Source organism: Salvelinus fontinalis, chromosome 18 (assembly GCF_029448725.1).
Source record: "Salvelinus fontinalis isolate EN_2023a chromosome 18, ASM2944872v1, whole genome shotgun sequence".
Taxonomy (NCBI): Eukaryota; Metazoa; Chordata; class Actinopteri; order Salmoniformes; family Salmonidae; genus Salvelinus; species Salvelinus fontinalis.
In genome coordinates, this window is record NC_074682.1 from 47755987 (window position 1) to 47778757 (window position 22771).

General features: G+C 43.6%; 1 protein-coding gene across 3 annotated transcripts in view; it reads right to left on the reverse strand.

Moving 5' to 3' along the window:
• Positions 1–22771, reverse strand: part of LOC129815666 (plexin-B1-like) — a 148928-nt gene that overhangs the window by 49349 nt on the left and 76808 nt on the right. For all 3 annotated transcript variants that reach the window (XR_008753458.1, XM_055869667.1, XM_055869668.1), the window contains 5 exons: positions 12797–12889; positions 11424–12582; positions 9040–9222; positions 2320–2448; positions 1772–1872 (listed from right to left, as the gene is read on the reverse strand). Coding sequence is in view for 2 of the 3 variants with exons in the window: in XM_055869667.1 (XP_055725642.1) it covers positions 1772–1872; positions 2320–2448; positions 9040–9222; positions 11424–12572 (1562 nt within the window). In the remaining variant the exon portion in view is untranslated. The remainder of the gene's footprint in view (positions 1–1771; positions 1873–2319; positions 2449–9039; positions 9223–11423; positions 12583–12796; positions 12890–22771) is intronic.

Here is a 22771-nt window from a genome sequence, read left to right on the forward strand (position 1 = left end):
TGTTGTTGCTGGGCCAATGACTTCCTAGTATGTTGTTGCTGGGCCGATGACTTCCTAGTATGTTGTTGCTGGGCCGATGACTTCCTAGTACGTTGTTGCTGGGCCAATGACTTCCTAGTACGTTGTTGCTGGGCCAATGACTTCCTAGTACGTTGTTGCTGGGCCAATGACTTCCTAGTACGTTGTTGCTGGGCCAATGACTTCCTAGTACGTTGTTGCTGGGCCAATGACTTCCTAGTACGTTGTTGCTGGGCCAATGACTTCCTAGTATGTTGTTGCTGGGCCAATGACTTCCTAGTATGTTGTTGCTAGGCCAATGACTTCCTAGTATGTTGTTGCTAGGCCAATGACTTCCTAGTATGTTGTTGCTGGGCCAATGACTTCCTAGTATGTTGTTGCTGGGCCAATGACTTCCTAGTATGTTGTTGCTGGGCCAATGACTTCCTAGTATGTTGTTGCTGGGCCAATGACTTCCTAGTATGTTGTTGCTGGGCCGATGACTTCCTAGTATGTTGTTGCTGGGCCGATGACTTCCTAGTATGTTGTTGCTAGGCCGATGACTTCCTAGTATGTTGTTGCTGGGCCGATGACTTCCTAGTATGTTGTTGCTGGGCCAATGACTTCCTAGTATGTTGTTGCTGGGCCAATGACTTCCTAGTATGTTGTTGCTGGGCCAATGACTTCCTAGTATGTTGTTGCTGGGCCAATGACTTCCTAGTATGTTGTTGCTGGGCCAATGACTTCCTAGTATGTTGTTGCTGGGCCAATGACTTCCTAGTATGTTGTTGCTGGGCCAATGACTTCCTAGTATGTTGTTGCTGGGCCGATGACTTCCTAGTATGTTGTTGCTGGGCAAATGACTTCCTAGTATGTTGTTGCTGGGCCAATGACTTCCTAGTATGTTGTTGCTGGGCCAATGACTTCCTAGTATGTTGTTGCTGGGCCAATGACTTCCTAGTATGTTGTTGCTGGGCCAATGACTTCCTAGTATGTTGTTGCTGGGCCAATGACTTCCTAGTATGTTGTTGCTGGGCCGATGACTTCCTAGTATGTTGTTTATGTGCTTAGTTGTGAGTGTATAGAGAAAAGCCCGGGTTTGGCTACTGTAGCTACTACTCAAACGATTGCCCACTTAAATAAAAGGTAAATAAAATGAAAAGATGCACTTTGCAAAACAAGCAAGAATAATGTAGAGAATCATTCTACCATCTAAACCGCTGTGAAATATATTTTCTATAACCAACAATATTGTATTTTCAGCTGTTTGAAGCTGGTGTACAAAACCGAAAGTTAAAGATGCAAAAACTAAACTTAAAAAACGTAAAGCATTGAAATAGCGCACATAGAATAGACCTACTGCTTCTTATATGTGCTTTTAATGAGAATAACCAATCTATAACTCATGACAAAATGTGAATTTTGTCAGGTCGCCCAAAAAGTTACATATTGTACAGTAGCCTTAAAACATGAGCAATACCTACGACTATCTACTGTATTTGACATAATTTCTCACAAACGCCAGCATGAGAGGTACCACAAACACCTTCTCTGACTGCGTTATGCCCAGCCGTAATATCTAGGGCCCTGAGTTTTCTTAGGCCACTTGACCTGACCAGGGAAACCTCTGGCTCTAGTTTGATATGTTGACCCTTTAACCAGGGCAAGGGTTGGGCGGATTACTTAAATGTAATTGGTTGCCGATTACATATGCCTTGACAATAAAAGTAATTAGTTAGCTAATCCATTGGAATACTCAAAATGAGTGGTTTACCTCCCCTCCAGGACACACCATCCACAGTAGGGGTCGTGGGCAGACAGACAGGCTTGGCAGTCCAGGTGTTCGTGGCACTCAGCCACGGGCCTCTTCTGGAGCTATGGCCACAACAAAACAACAACAGGCAATATACAGTCATTATGTGCAACGCATGGTAAACAATGAGACCCATTTCGGACACAGAACTATTGCCCAAAACTGTTGCCACTTATCTGATAGATAAAAGGATTGGATAGAAATAAAGCAATGTGGTGAAAATGTTGCAGAGTCTATGAGGACTTTGCATGGAGTCACTACTATAAACTGAACCTCGTCTCAATAGAGCCGTGGACGAGATTACTATAAAGGAAAAAAAGAGACTTGTTTCAGAGACACATAGTCGTTGACCACTGTGCCGGTGTGAAGGGAAGAAATTAAAGTTGTCGTGTTGGTAGTGTACTGTTGGTGTCAGAAGTGGGATTCATGTGTGACAAACTGCCAATGAGCAGAGGAGTTGGCAGGACAGCACCAACAAACAGATCTAGGACCAGGCTAGTGTACTGTACCATGGTGGACGTCATGATGAAAAGGTGCTCCTCAGACTGATCCAGGAGCAGGTCAGAGCTGATGGCCGCATTGGCCTGGATGGAGACGACGGCGTACTCCTCCACCTCACCGTTAGGGCCCAGAAACACCTGGAAAACAAACATTCAAATGGTTAGAAACCTATTAGGTCCATTTCATTAAAGCAAACAGATAAAGGAGTACAAAACTAGGGGCACTCGTATGAAAGGAAAACAGGCACACATTGCTCCAATAGGGTTAGCCCACTTTAGGGAACTGTAAAGTGGGATCATTATTTTTATTTCATTTAACTAGGCAAGTCGGTTAAGAACAAATTATTATTTACAATGACGGCCTCCTCCGGCCAAACCCAGACCACACTGGGCCAAATTGTGCACCACCCTATGGTACTCCCAATCACGGCCAGTTGTGATACAGCCTGGATTCAAACCAGGGTGTCTGTAGTGATGCCTCTAGCACTGAGATGCAGTGCCTTAGACCGCTGCGCCACTCGGGAGCCCAATCATTAGCGAGGATCACTACAATATTAGAGAATCTATAGATTATAATATTTGTACAAATGTATCAGAAACTCTGAGTGTGTTAAATAAAATGTTTCAATTGCAACACCTACAAATGATCCCTTTGTTTAACATTTGTTTAATTTGTTTTTCCGAATACCCACTCAACATACTCCTAGCTCTAGAATTCACCAGCCTGGGAGACAAATAGCACAGCATGATCAGTTCAATTTAGCCACTAGGAAAAACAATCATGCTAAATAGAATTGTGTTGGTGTTTGAGTTTAAATGGTAAAACATCATCAGTCTTCTGAAAGCATAGAAAGATGCAAGGTTCTGTTTGGATGATTTGGGATGCTAATCTAAATGTTTGTCTTGAGAAGGTCAACTGGCTACACAGCATTAGTTTGTGGCAATTAAATGTTGTTCACTCAGTCATCTCCCTCGCTCTCTCTTTCCAATATGTGTTTATTTTGTATTTTCATTTTACCCTTATTTAACTAGGCAAGTCAGTTAAGAACAATTTCTTATTTTCAATGACGGCCTAGGAACAGTGGGTTAACTGCCTTGTTCAGGGGGAGAATGACAGATTTTTACCTTGTCAGCTTGGGGATTCGATCTTGCAACCTTTCGGTTACTAGTCCAACGCTCTAACCACTAGGCTACCTGCCGCCCGTGTGTGTGTGTGTGTGTGTGTGTGTGTGTGTGTGTGTGTGTGTGTGTGTGTGTGTGTGTGTGTGTGTGTGTGTGTGTGTGTGTGTGTGTGTGTGTGTGTGTGTGTGTGTGTGTGTGTGCGCACACGCAACCATTGGAATATTATTTCAATCCGTATGTATATTTCTTCAAAATACGCAGAGATTTGCCTTGGCACTCCATGAAAAGAAAGTCCAATACAGTGTGTCGAAGCCCAACGCTTTCTCCCCTTTGAAGAGGAGGAATCTAATTTAAAATAGCTTGTTTCATGTCTGGCAACCCGTCTGACCTGTCTGTTCTGTGGGGTTACCATGTTAGGGGACTAATAGCTCTTTAGTGTGGGCTAAATGGCTGTTATAAAGAACCTGGACAGTCTAAGCCTTTGATGAACGCTGGAATAAAAATAAAAAATAAAAATCGCTGGGTGATTCTCATGAGACCAGTTTTAAAAGGTCTGCAGCAAATTCAGTTACAAAACCATGATGCATCTGCAAAAATCAACTATCATTCTGAAGACTAAAATGTCTAGTTTTTGGGAAAGTGTCTTATTTTACCCAGAATTGTGTACATTTTCTCCCCAAATTGTCATTACCGAAATGCCTTCGGAATAAGTTCTCGGGTTATGTTTACAATTTTACTTTAGAAAAACCTAACTTACTTGAATAAAACACAAAATATTTGTTTGGTAGTGATAGATCAAAAACCAAAATGTGTACCCGGGGGGGGGGCAGGACCAGGTTTGGGAAACCCTGATCTAGAGGAGTAGAAGAAGCTCATTTAATCGCTAAAATGCCTTCAGGTTCTTATTATCAAACACCCCCTTTACCCTACTTTACCCTACTTGGCCTTCTCATTACCAAAATTTCAAAAAATCTGAAATTGGTAAAAAGTCAGATTTAATTGTAATATTTCACTTAAATATTTCAGTTTTCAGTGTTCTGTTTAACTCAGGCCTTTTCAATAGGGGAGCAAGGTAAACAAATATTTGAAATGGATTTGTGTATTACTTTTTTGCACTGTTACAGTACTGAGAATTGGGTGGAAATTGTGGTAAAATGCATAATATCTGATCAAAAAACATAATAATAATTATGATATAGATAAGTACAGATCCTAATCTCAGTGTTCCTAGAGGGCATTTCGTGAAAAATTACCAGAGAAATTTGGGGTCAAATGTCAGTTTCATGAGAATGACCCACTCTGACCCTCCGCCATCCAATAGAATAAGATTATCTCACCCTTGTAATCCCATAATCTGTCAGTGGCATTGTCTGAACACACACCTACTGTACAGAACACAAACTCTGGGTTGAGCGCACACACACCCACACATTCTATGCCCAATTCACCTTCTATGAAATTGCATTGATGGCCAATACAATCAATGGATTTTCCCAATACCAACTCTAATAGTTAGAGCTTAAAAAAATACCTCTTTCACTGCTAATTCACCTAGCAGGTGTCAGTCATGTGCAGACCTTGGTTCAAATACATGTGTATTTAGGTATTTGTTATTTATAATACTTCCATTCTTTTTATTTTCAAATAATGTGGTGCCGAATAAACTACTTCTATTAAAAGTATTAGAAAATATTTAAGTAATTTCCTATTAATAGCTTACTATTTGAAACTATTTTCAAATACCCCTAGGACCAAACAGACCAGGGTACAAATGCATGGGACTATTTCATCATTTTTTAATGAAAAATACACTTGTCGATGTATTTGAGTATTTTCAAATACATGCCAATACTTCGTAAGTGTATTCCCAAATACATCCCAATATTCAACGAATACGTTTTTTTTTAACTACGTAACAATACTTCGCATTTGAAATAGTATTTGAACCCAGATCTGATCATGTGCTGTAATATGCTACGTCCCAGAGGCATACTGTATATAGTCTGGGAATAAAGTAAGGGGGACAATAGCAACAATCAGTGACAGAGTCATCATTCACGCATCTGGTGACCGTGACATTCACACAATTCGGTAGTGTGTATGCATGTGTGTTTGTGTATGTGTATGTGTGTATGAGTATGCGTGCATACGTATGTGTATACGTGCATACGTATGTGTGTTTATGCGTATGTGTGTATGCATGCATGCGTATGTGTGTGTGTTTATGCATATGTGTGTATGCATGTGTGTATGCGTGTGTGTATGTATGCATGCATGATAGTCTATGGAAAGAGCTATGGAAGGAACTCTGCTGTCTCTGCCATATATTTGCCAGTCAGTGACGACTGTGCCCTGTACACACACACTGTGTGAGACTCAAACGCAAAACCCTGAGTCATGGAGTCCTAGTTAGCCAGACATCATGAAGAATGGCCACATTGGACAGTGGTGGTGTTATGTGGTCAGTGTGTAAAAATATTGTTCATGGGTGTCATTGTGCTCCCCTCCCTGCTCTGCTCCACCACACCCTGGTCACAATCGCAGCGCAGCCATTTGACAAAAATGAAACAAAGTGTTAATTGTTAGCGCTAGTCACTATTCCCAGTGAGAGTCTGGGAGTGAGAGAACTTGCTGTTACTAAGAACTCGCAATGCCTAAATACTCTGATGCGGCTTCCTTGCCTTCGCTGACAGTGACAGATGAACGGACTTGATGGGTTTTCACCAAGGCAGCAAGTTTAAACTACTGAGATGTCCCCTATGAGCCCCCGCAACATCACCCACTCAAATTCCCATGTCTGGGTGATATAAACTCAACCCTTGGCACTAATGCATTTCAAGACCATATTTGAAGTGGGTTGTTTTTGTATTTTCTCAAGCCCTCTATGTGTATTACTACCATGTTATGTTAACCCAAGGCCTCTACAGTGGGGAGAATGAAATGCAAATTAATTACTTAAAAATCATACAATGTGATTTTCTGGATTTTTGTTTTAGATTCCGTCTCTCACAGTTGAAGTGTACCTATGATAAAAATTACAGACCTCTACATGCTTTGTACGTAGGAAAACCTGCAAAATCGGCAGTGTATCAAATACTTGTTCTCCCCACTGTATGTATATCACTACCATGTTATGTTAACCCAAGGCCTCTATGTATATCACTACCATGTCTTGTTAACCCAAGGACTCTATGTATATCACTACCATGTTTTGTTAACCCAAGGCTTCTGTGTATCACTACCATGTTTTGTTAACCCAAGGCTTCTGTGTATCACTACCATGTTTTGTTAACCCAAGGCTTCTGTGTATCACTACCATGTTTTGTTAACCCAAGGCTTCTGTGTATCACTACCATGTTATGCTAACCCAAGGCCTCTATGTGTATCACTACCATGTTATGTTAACCCAAGGCCTCTATGTATATCACTACCATGTTTTGTTAACCCAAGGCTTCTGTGTATCACTACCATGTTTTGTTAACCCAAGGCTTCTGTGTATCACTACCATGTTTTGTTAACCCAAGGCCCTTGTGTGTATCACTACCATGTTATGTTAACCCAAAGGTGTGTTATCCCCCTCTTTTCCACCTCTCTTATTAGCGCAGGGTGTCGTCTATATCAGAGGACGTTGCAGGGTGTCGTCTACAGCCGAGGACGTTGCAGGGTGTCGTCCATATCTGAGGCTGGTACAGAGTGTCGTCTAAATCTGAGGCTGGTACAGGGTGTCGTCTATATCGGAGGCTGGTACAGGGTGTCGTCTATATCGGAGGCTGGTACAGGGTGTCGTCTATATCGGAGGCTGGTACAGGGTGTCGTCTATATCGGAGGCTGGTACAGGGTGTCGTCTATATCGGAGGCTGGTACAGGGTGTCGTCTATATCGGAGGCTGGTACAGGGTGTCGTCTATATCGGAGGCTGGTACAGGGTGTCGTCTATATCGGAGGCTGGTACAGGGTGTCGTCTATATCGGAGGCTGGTACAGGGTGTCGTCTATATCGGAGGCTGGTACAGGGTGTCGTCTATATCGGAGGCTGGTACAGGGTGTCGTCTATATCGGAGGCTGGTACAGGGTGTCGTCTATATCGGAGGCTGGTACAGGGTGTCGTCTATATCGGAGGCTGGTACAGGGTGTCGTCTATATCGGAGGCTGGTACAGGGTGTCGTCTATATCGGAGGCTGGTACAGGGTGTCGTCTATATCGGAGGCTGGTACAGGGTGTCGTCTATATCGGAGGCTGGTACAGGGTGTCGTCTATATCGGAGGCTGGTACAGGGTGTCGTCTATATCGGAGGCTGGTACAGGGTGTCGTCTATATCGGAGGCTGGTACAGGGTGTCGTCTATATCGGAGGCTGGTACAGGGTGTCGTCTACAGCCGAGGACGGTACAGGGTGGATGTAGGGATATCCCTCCTAGTGTGTATGATTAATAATAGTGTCAGTCTATGCTGCGCATCTTCTATTAGTGCACTGGTTCATGTTGGACCAACGCTGCCTTTCTCTGTTGTGTTTTACAAACTATACAGGAATACGTCTTACGAATCAGGACAAAAAAAATAAATCAAGATGGGAAAGAAAGCAAGCGGTGAAAAAAAATATAAGAACAGCCAAATAAAAGAGAGAAAGAGCTGATTTCTCATTTTCCATAACAGTACAAGTGCAATCTGCATGTCCAGGGAAAAGCAAACACACCCAGAGCCATTTAAGGACAGATGCATTAGTTAGTTACCTGGTCCGGTTGGTCCGGTTTGCTCTAGCTATTATTTCTGGAGTGTTGACTTCAGTCTGCGCTACTATGGAAGGGTAAAATGTCTGTTCTCTTGCATATGTACTTGTTTGTCTGTCTGGCTAGTTTTCTGTGAATATCTGTCTAGGTCTACATAGAGGCTGAGCTGAGGTTATTCAGGGATTATCAAAGGCTCACTTAATGCAATGGAATGTACTGAAATGTACCGTATACAAAATGTACTGTATAACATTCAAGACACAGAAACAACCAGCATAGAACATGTCCAGCCAGGTCCTGTTTTGAAAGTGTACAACATATTGAGGACACCTTCCTAATATTGGGTTGCAACCCCTTTTCCCCTCAGAGCAGCCTCAATTCGTCAGGGCATGGACTCTACAAGGTGTCGAACATGTTCCACAGGGATGCTGGCCCATTTTGACTCCAATGCTTCCCACAGTTGTTTCAAGTTAGCTGGATGTCCTTTGGGTGGTGGACCATTCTTAATACACACAGGAAACTGTTGAGCGTGAAAAACACAGCAGCGTTGCAGTTCTTGACACAAACCGGTGCACCTGGCACATACTACCATACCCCGTTCAAAGGCACTTACATTTTTTGTCTTGCCCATTCACCCTCTGAATGGCACACATCCACAATACATGTCTCAATTTTCTCAAGGCATAAAAATCCTTCTTTAACCTGTCTCCTCCCCTTCATCTACACTGATTGAAGTGGATTTAATAGGTGACATCCATAAACGATCACAGCTTTCACCTGGATTCACCTGGTCAGTCTACGTCATGGAAAGAGCAGGTGTCCTTAATGTATTGTACACTCAATATAAATCGCTCCATTAGTTTTAGCATCTCGATTGTCTCTACCTTGCGCAGGTTTCCCTTTGAATCCCCCAGGAAGGCGATTGTATGTCCCGCCCTCACGCTGACGGCCACGGCAGTGAGACGGGCGGACGGGCTGTCCAATATGGGCTCGGCTTCCACAGCCACCCGGCTGGCCATTGGACTGGGGGTGTGGTCTGACCCACATGGGTAGGCATCCAGGGTGTTCTATAGTTCAAGAGGGAAATAATTAGAAAATGTATGTAATTTAGAGATGTATGGACACAATATATTAAAGTAGGTGCAATTTATCAACTTCATTATGACAGATATTACCAGCTTATGAGTTCCTGCAACAAAAAACAATATGCGTCAAGTAATAAACATTGGGATCTAACACTGTTGATAGGTACTTGTGTTGATGGTTTTATGTGGTGTTGGTGTATTGTTACTATTTGTAACAGAGTTTATGTTCACGGAACTAGAGCTAGCTAGCATTACCACATCTCCCTCCCTCCATCTCCCTCACATACACACACACCCCCTCCCTCCCTCCCTCCCTCTCACACACCCACTCCATCCCCCTCCCAATTCAAGCGGCTTTATTGGCATGGGAAACATGTGCCAAAGCAAGTGAAGTAGATAATATACAAAAGTGAAATATACAATAAAAATGAACAGTAAACATTACAAACAGTTCCAAAAGAATAAAGACAATACAAATGTAATTTTATGTATATATACAGTGTTGTAACAAAAGTACAAAAGGGAAAATAAATTAGCATAAATATGGGTTGTATTTACAATGGTGTTTGTTCTTCACTGGTTGCCCTTTTCTTGTGGCAACAAGTCACAAATCTTGCTGCTGTGATGGCACACTGGGGTATTTCACCCAGTAGATATGGGAATTTATCAAAATCTGGTTTGTTTTCGAATTCTTTGTGGATCTGTGTAATCTGAGGGAAATATGTGTCTCTACTATGGTCATACATTGGGCAGGAGGTTAGTAAGTGCAGCTCAGTTTCCACGCCATTTTGTGGGCAGTGTGCACATAGCCTGTCTTCTCTTGAGAGCCAGGTCTGCCTACAGCGGCCTTTCTCAATAGCAAGGCTATGCTCACTGAGTCTGTACATAGTCAAAGCTTTCCTTAAGTTTGGGTCAGGTATTCTGCCACTGTGTACTCTCTGTTTAGGGCCAAATAGCACGCTAGTTTGCTCAGTTTCTTTGTTAATTCTTTCCAATGTGTCAAGTAATTATCTTCTCGTTTTCTCATGATTTGGTTGGGTCTAATTGTGTTGCTGTTCTGGGGCTCTGTGGGGTGTGTTTGTGAACAGAGCCCCAGGACCAACTTGCTTAGGGACTCTTCTCTAGGTTCAGCTCTCTGTAGGTGATGGCTTTGTTATGGAAGGTTTGGGAATCACTTCCTTTTAGGTGGTTGTAGAATTTAACGTCGCTTTTCTGGATTTTGATCATTATTGGGTATTCTGCATGCAGAGTCTCAATTTAGTGTTTGTCCCATTTTGTGAATTCTTGGTTGGTGAGCGGACCCCAGACCTCACAACCATAAAGGGCAATGGGTTCTATAACTGATTCAAGTATTTTTAGCCAGATCCTAATTAGTATGTCAAATTTTATGTTCCCTTTATGGCATAGAATGCCCTTCTTGCCTTGTCTCTCAGATCGTTCACAGCTTTGTGGAAGTTACCTGTGGCGGTGATGTTTAGGCCTCCCTCTTACACTCCGTCTCTCTCTCACACACACACATTTCTCCTCATTTCCTCTCTCTTCCTCCCTGTCCCATCTGCTTCCCTGTTGCAATCTCCCTCGTTCCGGTCTCAGCGGTGGGTGACATTATCCATCCTTGTCAGTCCTGGTTAGAAATGTGGCCCTCTCACTAAGGCTAATGTCACGATTGATTCCCCCCCCTTACAATGCTATTACATTATCCTACTGTGTCCCAAATGGCACCCTATCCCTTTGTAGTGCACTACTTTTGGAAGGGCCCATAGGGCTCTGTCCAGATGAAGAGGACAAATACATAAAGCAGTAGCAGACGATAAAACAAGGATCAGGCTGCTTACCATTTGGCATCCAAATAGTTACAAATTGTTAGATTTTTAGAAGCAAGTATTGGAAGGTACACATTGTTGCCTCATAACTTCCTCATACTAGGTAGCCTAAATAACAGCAATAAAAGGATTGTAAACTAAAGTGCTAAAATGAGGCAAGCAGTGTTAAAATTCTAAACAATTTCCAATACTTCACCTAGGCTCGATTGGAACTAATAGAATTGTCGCAAAACGGCAAACCCTGTCCATCTGGCACTTCAGACAGGTTAAAGAAAACGCTAAAAGATTTGGAAAGATTTCAAAACACTATTTGAACCCAGGACTGAATAAAATAAGGACCTTGCAAGTCAATCTACTCACAGACGGCAGGTTGGCGCAGTTGGATTTGACTTCGTACTCGATGTAGGCCGCCTCCTCCCCTCCCTCGGCACGGCCGAACTGCGTGTAGCACAGGTCCCTGGTGGAGTTGATCCTCTGGTCCAGATCGTCCAGGTTAAACATGCAGAGAGCCGAGTCCTCACTGGGCCGTGTGGACGAGGTCTGATGGGTAGAGAACACCCCCAGGAGCACCTCGGCTTGCCCAGCTTCGCCCCCACTCTCCCTGGGTGGTAGACCAAGGCGGACAGCCTGGAGCAGGTTGTAGCTCTTACCGGCCGCCGAGCGACAGGCCAGAGGAACTTCCACATACGAGTAGTAGGCCTGGTCATCCAGACAGACGCGCGACACGTAGGTGCGGTACTCGCGAGACTGGGACTTGAGGTCACGCCGGTAGAAGAGGAAGTAGACATGCTGGCGCTGGGCAAAGGAGGCCACGAAGTGGTGGTCATACTCCGAGAGGCGGCCCGCCACCGATAGCTTTGCAGTTTCTTCGTAGGAAAAGACGGGCTCCTGGGCTAGGTTGCGCGTGGAGATAGGTGGGTGGCTGCTGGTGTAGCCGCGGCCCACAAAGAGCACGGGCTGGCGGTCAGGGCGGGAGCGCACCACCAGGCCCACCGTGCTCACGTTGGGGTGGTTGGCTGCCACGTACTGCGTGTCCACAGGCCGCTCGGCTGAGAACAGCACTGTATCCACAGAGTCTAAACTCCGCTTCTGGCAGATGCCCTGGTTGACGCTGCCACATGTGATCAGTTCCATAGAGTAGGGGTCCACCAGCAGGAGCTTGTTGTGGTTGCTGGTGGGCCGCGCCTGTGGGCAGTTGCCCTCGGTGATGGGTGGCAGGCACTCACGGCTGTCCGTCACGGGTCCAGTGTCGAACTGGAGTTCGGCAGTCAGGTGGCGGTCCAGCTGGAAGAGGCGGTTCTGCGCCCCCACGTAGACACGTCCCACCGCAGGGTCCGGGTGCAGTGTCATGTGCTCAAAGAGGGTGTCGTTGCGGGTAAAGGTGGGGTAGGGGGAGGAGGCCCAGGCCAGGCCATAGGAGGGCCACCCGGCAGCTAGCAGCAGCAACAGTACTGGGGCTGGGACCGCCACCGGGACTGAGAAACCACGTCGCACCATCCCCGGAGGCATGGCAACCAATCTGGCAACCCAGGAGAGAAAGCAAGGGATTCACCCACTTCACAACCTAGATAGATAACTATATACAGTATGTTATGAGAAACATGAATATTCACGTCATTTAACTTCAAGTCACTAATGGTAAACTAAACATTTATGAACAAAACAAGCCCCCAAATATGCTGATCAACTACAGCTTATACCTAGATTAATGAATCAGAACATTTTCCCCTCACCATTTGTTTCCAACAATGTGTTACAGAGGCATGTCACCCCTTGACCTCCCAGCAGCTTGGTTTGGTTAAAAACACCTCTCCTATGGCACCAATCTGTAAAACAAAGAGACAAACTGTTAATATCTCTGTAACCAAGGAACACCAGTTCAAGTGCAATTTGAAACGAATAACGCACTTTTACCACATAAAATGGTACAATCAAGCCACACATCAAAAAACATTTTCCCCCGTCAGCACATTTTCATGACAAATTGGGGGGGGGGGGATTCTCAAATTCGGCATGCAAAAGTCCAAATTGCCCCCTAATATCACAAAAACAACACCCACTGCATTGTGTACTTTGCATTGCCCAAACACCTCGGGTTAGCAATAAGTGTTAACACCAACACTCGCTACCCCAACACTAGAGTTAGCATGTTTCTTACTGAACAAATCCCTTCCAAATGCAAACGTAATGTAGAAATAATTAGTAATTTAATCCTGCTCCCAAAGTTACACACGTGACCAACAAGGGTTCATCTCCAGCGCTTTACCCGAATGAATGTTCCTAAAGCCTAGACGTCTTGGGTAAATCTCATGTCTCAGGTAAGGTTACTCTTCACCAAACCACCTCTATAACAATACTATAGTTGTGCACTATTTTGTCTTGATAGCCTGTTTGACTAAATGGAGCTCATTGGAAAGCATTCCCATTGAAATGCAAGTCAGACCTGCCTTTGCCCAAAAACATCGTTTTCACTGGCCTGGGAAGCCCTTCTTAGCACAAGCCAGGTCAAGTAGTGTCACACATAGAGAACTTTCAGTACACCTACGTAGGCTACGAGGCAAAAACACTTAATTTGAGCAGTCACTAACACCACTGGATACTTTTACCACAGTCATTCCTGGCACCAACAAACTGAGGCTGTGTCTTAAATGGCACCCTATTCCCCATTTAGTGCACTACTTTTGACCATAGGGCACAGGTCAAAAGTAGTGCACTATATAGGGAATAGGGTGCCATTTGGGACAAATCCTCTACATCTCCCTCTCCACTTCTCCCTCTCCATTAACTGATGGCACCAGAGGCAAAGTCTCTATTGATTGATGCCTTAGTTAGTGAAAATTACCAGAACATTCAAAACATGCAATCCAAACATTGAGTCGGGATTCGGAAGGAAGATAAGAGACACTGACAAACACGAGCCAAAATGCAGACCCTCCCCTTTGACCTGGCGAAAGAACAACAAGAACCACAATAGAATCGCTGTAGAAGAACAAACCCTGCCCACCTGGCACTCCAGGCAGGCTAAAGCAAACGCTAAAAGTATTTGAAAGATTTCATATGGTATTTGAATCCAGGTTTGTTTGTGGGCGTGATTCCTGTTTGACTTGGAAATTACTTCCTTTCCTGAAGCAATAATGCAATCAGGCTAAACTTAATTCCAAGTTTTTTGATATACGGGAACAGATGAATGGAGTGGTGATTAAATTCTTGTAGTCAGATATCGAAATCTGATTTCCGCTCCAGGGGAAGTCGTTTTTTTTGCCGCTTTAGCCGGCGGGTTAGATATCACTGTGTGGAAGCAGAGGGGTGAGGAAATGTGTGCTTGTAATTGGTTTATCTGTAATGTTTCATTCACCTTAGTGTAATGGAGTACTCCTTTCCCCGCCGTCTCTCTGCTGAATGGAGTGGACACAGAAGCTAATGCACTAGATTCCTATGGTCAAGCTGTGCAGACTGAACAGAGTATACAGTATCTAAGCCTATCACCAAAGTAAAGCTGCGGACCAAGGCTGTTTGTGTAGAGCCTCTGTACAGTGGCTAAAAAAGTATGTGAACCCTTTGGAATTACCTGGATTTCTGCAGAAATTGGTCATCAAATTTGATCTTCATCTTAGTCAAAACAATAGACAAACATAGTGTGCTTAAACTAAACACAGAAATTGTATTTTTCTTGTCTATATTGAATACATCATTTAAACATTCACAGTGTAGGTTGGAAAAAGTATGTGAACCCCTAGGCTAATGATCTCCCCAAAAGCTAATTGGAATCAGCTAACCTGGAGTCCAATCATAGAGACGAGATTAGAGATGTTGGTTAGAGCTTCCTTGCCCTATAAAAAACACTCACATAATTTGAGTTTGCTATTCACAAGAACCATTGCCTGATGTGAACCATGCCTCGAACAAAAGAGATCTAAGACCTAAGACTAAGAATTGTTGCGGGTAAAGGTGGGGTAGGGGGAGGAGTCCCAGGCCAGGCCATAGGAGGGCCACCCGGCGGCTGGCAGCAGCAACAGTGCTGGGGCTGGGACCGCCACCGGGACAGAGAAACCACACCGCACCATCCCCAGAGGCAAGGCAACCAATCTGGCAACCCAGTAGACAAAGCAAGGGATTCACACACACACACTACACAACCTAGATAGATAACATCTCAGAAGACCTAAGATTAAGAATGGTTGACTTGCATAAAGCTGGAAAGGGTTACAAAAGTATCTCTGAAAGCCTTGATGTTCAGCAGTCCACGTTAATACAAATTGTCTTGCTACTATCCCTAGGAGTTGCCATCCTGCAAAAATGACTGCAAGAGCACAGCGCAGAATGCTCATTGAGGTTCAGAAGAATCCTAGAGTGTCAGCTAAAGACTTACATAAATCTCTGGAACACGCTAACATCTCTGTTGACGAGTCCACGATATGGAAGAATCCACTGCTGTCCAAAAAAAACATTGCTGCAAGTCTGAAGTTTGCAAAAGTGCACCTGGATGTTCCATAGCGCTACTGGCAAAATATTCTATGGACACATGAAACTACAGTTGAGTTGTTTGGAAGAAACACACAACATTATGTGTGGAGAAAAAAAGGCATAGCACACCAACATTAAAACCTCATCCCAACTGTAAAGTATGGTGGAGGGAGCATCATGGTTTGGGGCTGCTTTGCTGCCTCAGGGCCAGGACAGCTTGCTATCGTCGACAGAAAAATGTATTCCCAAGTTTATCAAGACATTTTGCAGGAGAATGTTAGCTATCTGTCCACCAAATGAAGCTCAACATAAGTAAATTAACAGAAGAATGGCTTGAACAAGAAGAAAATACGCCTTCTGGAGTGGTCTAGTCAGAGTCCTGACCTCACCCCGATTGAGATGCTGTGGCATAACCTCAAGAGAGCGGTTCACACCAGATTTCCCAAGAATATTGCTGAACTGAAACAGTTTTGTAAAGAGGAATGGTCCAAAATCCTGACCGTTGTACAATTCTGATCCGCAACTACAGAAAACGTTTGGTTGAGGTTATTGCTGCCAAAGGAGGGTCAACCAGTTATTAAATCCAAGGGTTCACATACTTTTCCCACCCTGCACTGTGAATGTTTACACAGTGTATTCAATAAAGACATGAAAACGTATAATTGTGTGTTATTAGTTTAAGCAGACTGTGTTTGTCTATTGTTGTGACCTAGGTGAAGATCAGATCAAATTTTATGACCAATTTCTGCAGAAATCCAGGTAATTCCAAAGGGTTCACATACTGTTTCTTGCCACTGTACATGCTTCTTTGTGTTTGTGAGATGTAGCCTAAATAGCCTCTATGGGTTTTCAATTTGCCATTCTCTCATTGGTCGTATGGCCCTTGGATACGGAAAGGTCGCCATGGATAAAGCCTGGGTTTCAGGCATTGTGCCAATCGAGAATTAAGGGCCAGGAGACAAACCCTAATAGGTCCAGACAGGGTCCATTAACCAGGACAGGAGTCTCTCTCTGGTCTGGGCCAAGCTAAGTGACCAGGCGACTATGGAGCATTCCTGGGAGGCCTTCATCTGTTTAATGGAGTTGACTCCCACACACAACCACCATCTCATTCAAACCCAAATCATTTCCCCAACCGATAGGGGAGAGAGAGAGAACGCGAGAGAGAGAGACCTAGAGACATTACCACAAACCAGTGCTCGCAAGCTTCAGTGCTCCCTGAGAACTGATGGAATGTGACTAAGTATAAGCCACAAACGGAGGGAGCTAAAAAGAGAGCGAGAGAGGGGGTAGGGTAGCCATTAATTAAAGGGCCTACCCATAATGTCCCATTTGACAGCCACTCATTCACAGACTGGGGGGAGAGATGGAAGAATAGAGCAGGTTTCTAATTAGTGACCAATTACTGTTTACATAAAACACCCAAACAGTGGTATGTGGAAAAAGGACTCCCACCCCATCCCACTTTATAATTTCTCTCAAACACACACACACACACTTGTAATAAACAGTCCTCCTCTGCACTTCAAACAAATAAACACACACTCATTCACGCTGGCTAATATTTGCTTTGTGCGTGCAGCAAATTTAGTAGCATTTTTTAGTTTACAGTGCATTCTGAAAGTATTCAGACCCCTCGACTTTGTCCACATTTTGTTAAGTTAGTCTTATTCTAATATTAATTCAAAATCAAATCAAGTTTATTTTATATAGCCCTTCGTACATCAGCTAATATCTCGAAGTGCTGTACAGAAACCCAGCCTAACACCCCAAACAGCAAGGAATGCAGGTGTAGAAGCATTAATTAAATTGTTTTTTCCCCGCTCATCAATTTACACACAATACCCCATAATGACAAAGCAAAAACAGTTTACAAATGTTTACAAATGTATTCAAATGTATTCAACTGAAGTATGACATTTACAGTTAAGTATTCAGACTCTTCACTCAGTACTTTGTTGAAGCACCTTTGGCAGCCATTACAGCCTTGAGTCTTCTTGGGTATGACACTACAAGCTAATTCTCTGCAGATCCTCTCAAGCTCTGTCAGGTTGGATGGGGAGGGTCCCTGCACAGCTATTTTCAGGTCTCTCCAGAGATGTTCAATCGGGTTCAAGTCCGGGCTCTGGCTGGGCCACTCAAGAACATTCAGAGACTTGTCCCAAAGCCACCTTCAATATCTTGGCTGTGTGCTTAGGGTCAGTGTCCTGTTGGAAGGTGAACCTTTCACCCCAGTATGAGGTCCTGAGCGCTCTGGAGCAGATTTTCATCAAGGATCTCTCTGTACTTTGCTTCATTCATCTTTCTCACAGTCCATCTTTCTCACTAGTCTCACAGTCCCTGCTGCTGAAAAACATTCCATCAGCATGATGCTGCCACCACCATGCTTCACCGTAGGGACGGTATTCGCCAGGTGATGACCAGTACCAGGTTTCCTCCAGATGTGATGCTTGGCATTCAGGCCAGAGTTCTATCTTGGTTTCATCAGATCAGATAATATTGCTTCTCATGGTCTGAGAGTCCTTTAGGTGCTTTTAGGCAAACTCCAAGCGGGCTGTCATGTGCCTTATACTGAGGAGTGGTTTCCATCTGGCCACTCTACCATAAAGGCCTGATTGTTGGAGTGCTGCAGAGATTGTTTTTAGTCTCATAGCAAATGGTCTGAATACTTATGTAAATAAAATTTAAAAAATGTCTTAAAACCTGTTTTTCGCTTTGTCATTATGGGATATTGTGTGTAGACTGATGAGGAAAAACATTTTAGAATTAGACTAACGTAACAAAATGTGGAAAAAAGTTAAGCGGTTTGAATACTTTCCCAAATGCACTGTATGCCAGACAAATGTTCGCAATGCGTTTGTTAGCATTTAGTTAGCATTTTCTAAGGGATTTTACATGTACTTGATAACATTGCGAACCTTCGGATTACAGAGTATTAGTAGGGTTTGAAAAAACAGTGCCGGTATTACCGAAAATCCCGGGATGGCACAAGGTCGGTATGAAGGTATGACAAATCTGGATACCACCCAAGCCTTATGCACACACACACACACACAGCAGTGATATACAAGCTGCTATAACCATTAGGGGAAACTGGTAAAGGCTAGCCGACGAGGGTCAGTGTGTTAAATAAGCAAAGCATCCAGTGGCGTGAGCGGGGAAATTACGACGTCGTAAGTCAGAGCCCCGGGTAAGCTCGTGTCTGATCACGCCCCTGTGTTTTGATTGACATTGACATGTACAGCAGCTTCCATTTATAAGGGACAAACTTATCAGGGGTGTGACTAAAGGGACATGACTGACTGGCATGCCAACCCAAACTCCTAACCCTGGGAGACCCCTAATAAGGGTCCAAGAAGATCACCTGGATACACCAACAAATGTTCCTAAAACCTCATCTGGAAGTCAAATAAAGTTCTGGGACACTTGCCCAGATGGTCCAAGGAGGTTATCTGGGGGTCCAAGATGGTCACCTGAGATACTTCACCAACACTGTATCCCTTCCAACTCAACATACTTTGGTATTCTTGGGTGTGAGACTACAGTAGATGACAACTCCAGTTGTTCAGTGTCCTGTCGTATGCAGTATCTCACCAATGACGTTATCAAAACAACTCATATCTGTGACAGCACTACACCTAGTAACTGGGCAGGAGTATCTATGAGGACATCCTACCATTATTACTAATGAGTTTCATCTTTGACAGGCCATGATGTTTATTTTGAATGTAATTGACCAGGTGTTAACGTGAATACTTTGTATGATGTCAGTGTTTGTGAGAAAAGGACGGTATAAGTTAACGACACTACTCTGTGTGCAGTTCAAGTAGCCTTTTCATTATCAATGTGCTTCCAACCTTTCCTTCTACGACTAAACTGAGCTGTCATGCACAAAAGAAAAAGCACACCATTGTAACATCAGACTTGACTCGTTCCAAAACTCTTGAAAGAGCCGAGTGGTGTTTCACCGTTTCATTTATAATATCAAAATGTTACTCACCATCAGCCCATTTATAGACACTATGAGAGATATTTCACTCTGAGTAAGTCATAACATTATCGTCTACAGAGGTATCAGGTTATCAATATCGCTCAATACAAGCTACGAAAGGCTAGAGATTGGCCGAGTTTCTGTATGTATATCTTTTGTTCAGTACAAGTCGTGTCAAGGCTTCTGACACAGCCTTTCCAGACTGAGTGGAGTCCCAATATAACACTAATAACTGTTCTCCTGCCTGCCTGTTGGCCCGACTGACTGCGTCGCTGACAAGAGGTTATTTATAGAGAAACCCCCAACAATGGCCGCCGAACTGAAGAGAACACATTCCTCCTCAGTAACTCAGTTGATATACTCTCAGAGGGAGACTACTGCCCGTGCGTTCTTCCAGAAAGTTTTCATCTCCCAGTACAAGACTTAAATTAACATGAAACTCACTCTGCGGAGACGGATTTTCATAATTAGAACAAACGTCTCCCTAAAAGGGGCTAACAGTATTGGACATGTCCCACTGCTCTGGGGAGAGACACTTGTCACTAGGAGAGAAGATGGAAGTTCCCATGGCTATTAAACTTTATGGCCCCTGAGGACAAGTGTGATGAATATTCGGGTGACACAGAGGCTCGGTTGAGGGGATCCCCCCCATCTTTAAGGGGGACAGATATGGGCGTGACACATGAGAGCTTTGCTCAAACTGCTGCTCCCTCTGTGTTGAGTTCACAGAAGTTCATGTTCAAACAAAAAGAGCCTCAATGGTCCTTGACACTTCTCTAAACCAGCTAACCAGATGTTCATCTGGAAACTTATGAATTTGAGATCTCAAAATAGAAATGAAAACAAATAATTTATGTTGAGAGTGGGGACAGTTCAGGTGGGAACAGTCACATCTGAAATCAGATGCTGGGGTAGATAGTACGCAGAGTGGGACAAACTGTCAATCAGAGGAGGTATTTTATACTGATCCCAACAGCCGCCAGGAAGTGATGAAGTGTAGGCCTGACACTCATGGGAGTTTATCTCCATCCAAATAGAGAAATGTGGATGTCATCGCAACACATTGAAAAGGATCTACTGTCTGTTACCACACCATAACAAGCCTGTCAGAGGACTCATCTGTGATTTAGCTGAGATCTCTCACACACATACACACTTTGGCCAACTCTTCTACCCCAAGTTTTGACATTGTTTGGGTATGAGAGGGTGCATTCCAGGGCTGTAAGTGTCCAGCCAGCTGTCGCCATAGAAATTGCATAGCGTAAGGGTTTTATATGTCACTAGAACACCACAGCTCAGAATGGCCCCTAAGATTCAGTCTCTCTGACTTCATCTACACCAGAAATCAACTAGATCCAGTCTCTCTAACTTCATCTACACCAGGGATCAACTACAATTGAAGTCGGAAGTTTACATACACTTAGGTTGGAGTCATTAAAACTCGTTTTTCAACCACTCCACAAATGTCTTGTTAACAAACTATAGTTTTGGCAAGTCGGTTAGGACATCTACTTTGTGCATGACACAAGTAATTTTTCAAACACATGTTTACAGACAGATTATTTCACTGTATCACAATTCCAGTGGGTCAGAAGTTTACATACACTAAGTTGACTGTGCCTTTAAACAGCTTGGGAAATTCCTGAAAATTATGTTATGGCTTTAGAAGCTTCTGATAGGCTAATTGACATAATTAGAGTCAATTGGAGGTGTGCTTGTGGATGTATTTCAAGGCCTACCTTCAGCCTCAGTGTCTCTGCTTGACATCATGGGGAGATCAAAAGAAATCAGCCAAGACATCAGAAAAAAACTGTAGACCTCCACAAGTCTAGTTCATCCTTGGGAGCAATTCCCAAACGCTTGAAGGTACCACGTTCATCTGTACAAACAATAGTACGCAAGTATAAACACCATGGGACCACGCAGCCGTCATACCGCTCAGAAAAGAGACGCGTTCTGTCGCCTAGAGATGAATGTACTTTGGCGCGAAAAGTGCAAATCAATCCCAGAACAACAGCAAAGGACATTGTGAAGATGCTGGAGGAAACAGGTACAAAAGTATCTACATCCACAGTAAAACAAGTCCTATATCGACATAACCTGAAAGGCCGCTCAGCAAGGAAGAAGCCACTGCTCCAAAACTGCCCCAAAAAAAGATCATACCTTTGGTAGAATTGTCCTCTGGTCTGATGAAACAAAAATAGAACTGTTTGGCCATAATGACCATCGTTATGTTTGGAGGGAAAAGGGGGACGCTTGCAAGCCTAACACCACCATCCCAACTGTGAAGCACGGGGGTGGCAGCATCATGTTGTGGGGGTGCTTTGCTGCAGGAGGGACTGGTGCACTTCACAAAATAGATGGCATCATGAGGTAGGACAATCATGTGGATATATTGAAGCAACATCTCAAAACATCAGTCAGGAAGTTAAAACCTGGTCGCAAATGGGTCTTCCAAATGAACAATGACCCCAAGCATACTTCCAAAGTTGTGGCAAAATGGCTTAAGGACAACAAAGTCAAGGTATTGGAGTGGCCATCACAAAGCCCTGACCTCAATCCCATAGAAAATGTGTGGGCAGAACTGAAAATGCATGTGCGAGCATGGAGGCCTACAAACCTGACTCAGTTACACCAGCTATGTCAGGAGGAAAGGGCCAAAAATCACCCAACTTATTGTGGAAAGCTTGTGGAAGGCTACCCACAACATTTGACCCAATTTAAACAATTTAAAGAAAATGCTACCAAATACTATTTGAGTGTATGTAAACTTCTGACCCACTGGGAATGTGATGAAAGAAATAAAAGCTTAAGTAAATCATTCTCTACTATTATTATGACATTTCACATTCTTAAAATAAAGTGGTGATCCTAACTGACCAAAGACAGGGAATTGTTACTAGGATTAAATGTCAGGAATTGTGAAAAACTGAGTTGAAATGTATTTGGCTAAGGTGTATGTAAACTTCCGACTTCAACTGTTGATCCTGCCGCGGGCTGATTTCCTCTTGAGAGGATGGACATAATTACAAATCATTCGGAGACTGCAAATTGACCACAAGAAGCTCCAACAGATATAATATTTAACGAAAACATAATAATGTCAAACCATTCTTTAATTTGTATATGATCACATATCTCGCCGTTATGTGTGGGAATACTTTGAAACCGATTTTGAAAATTAAAAATCACTAGGAGCTGATTTGCTGGTGTTTTTAGTCTTTTGTCGAACAATAAAAAACAAAAAAAGCGT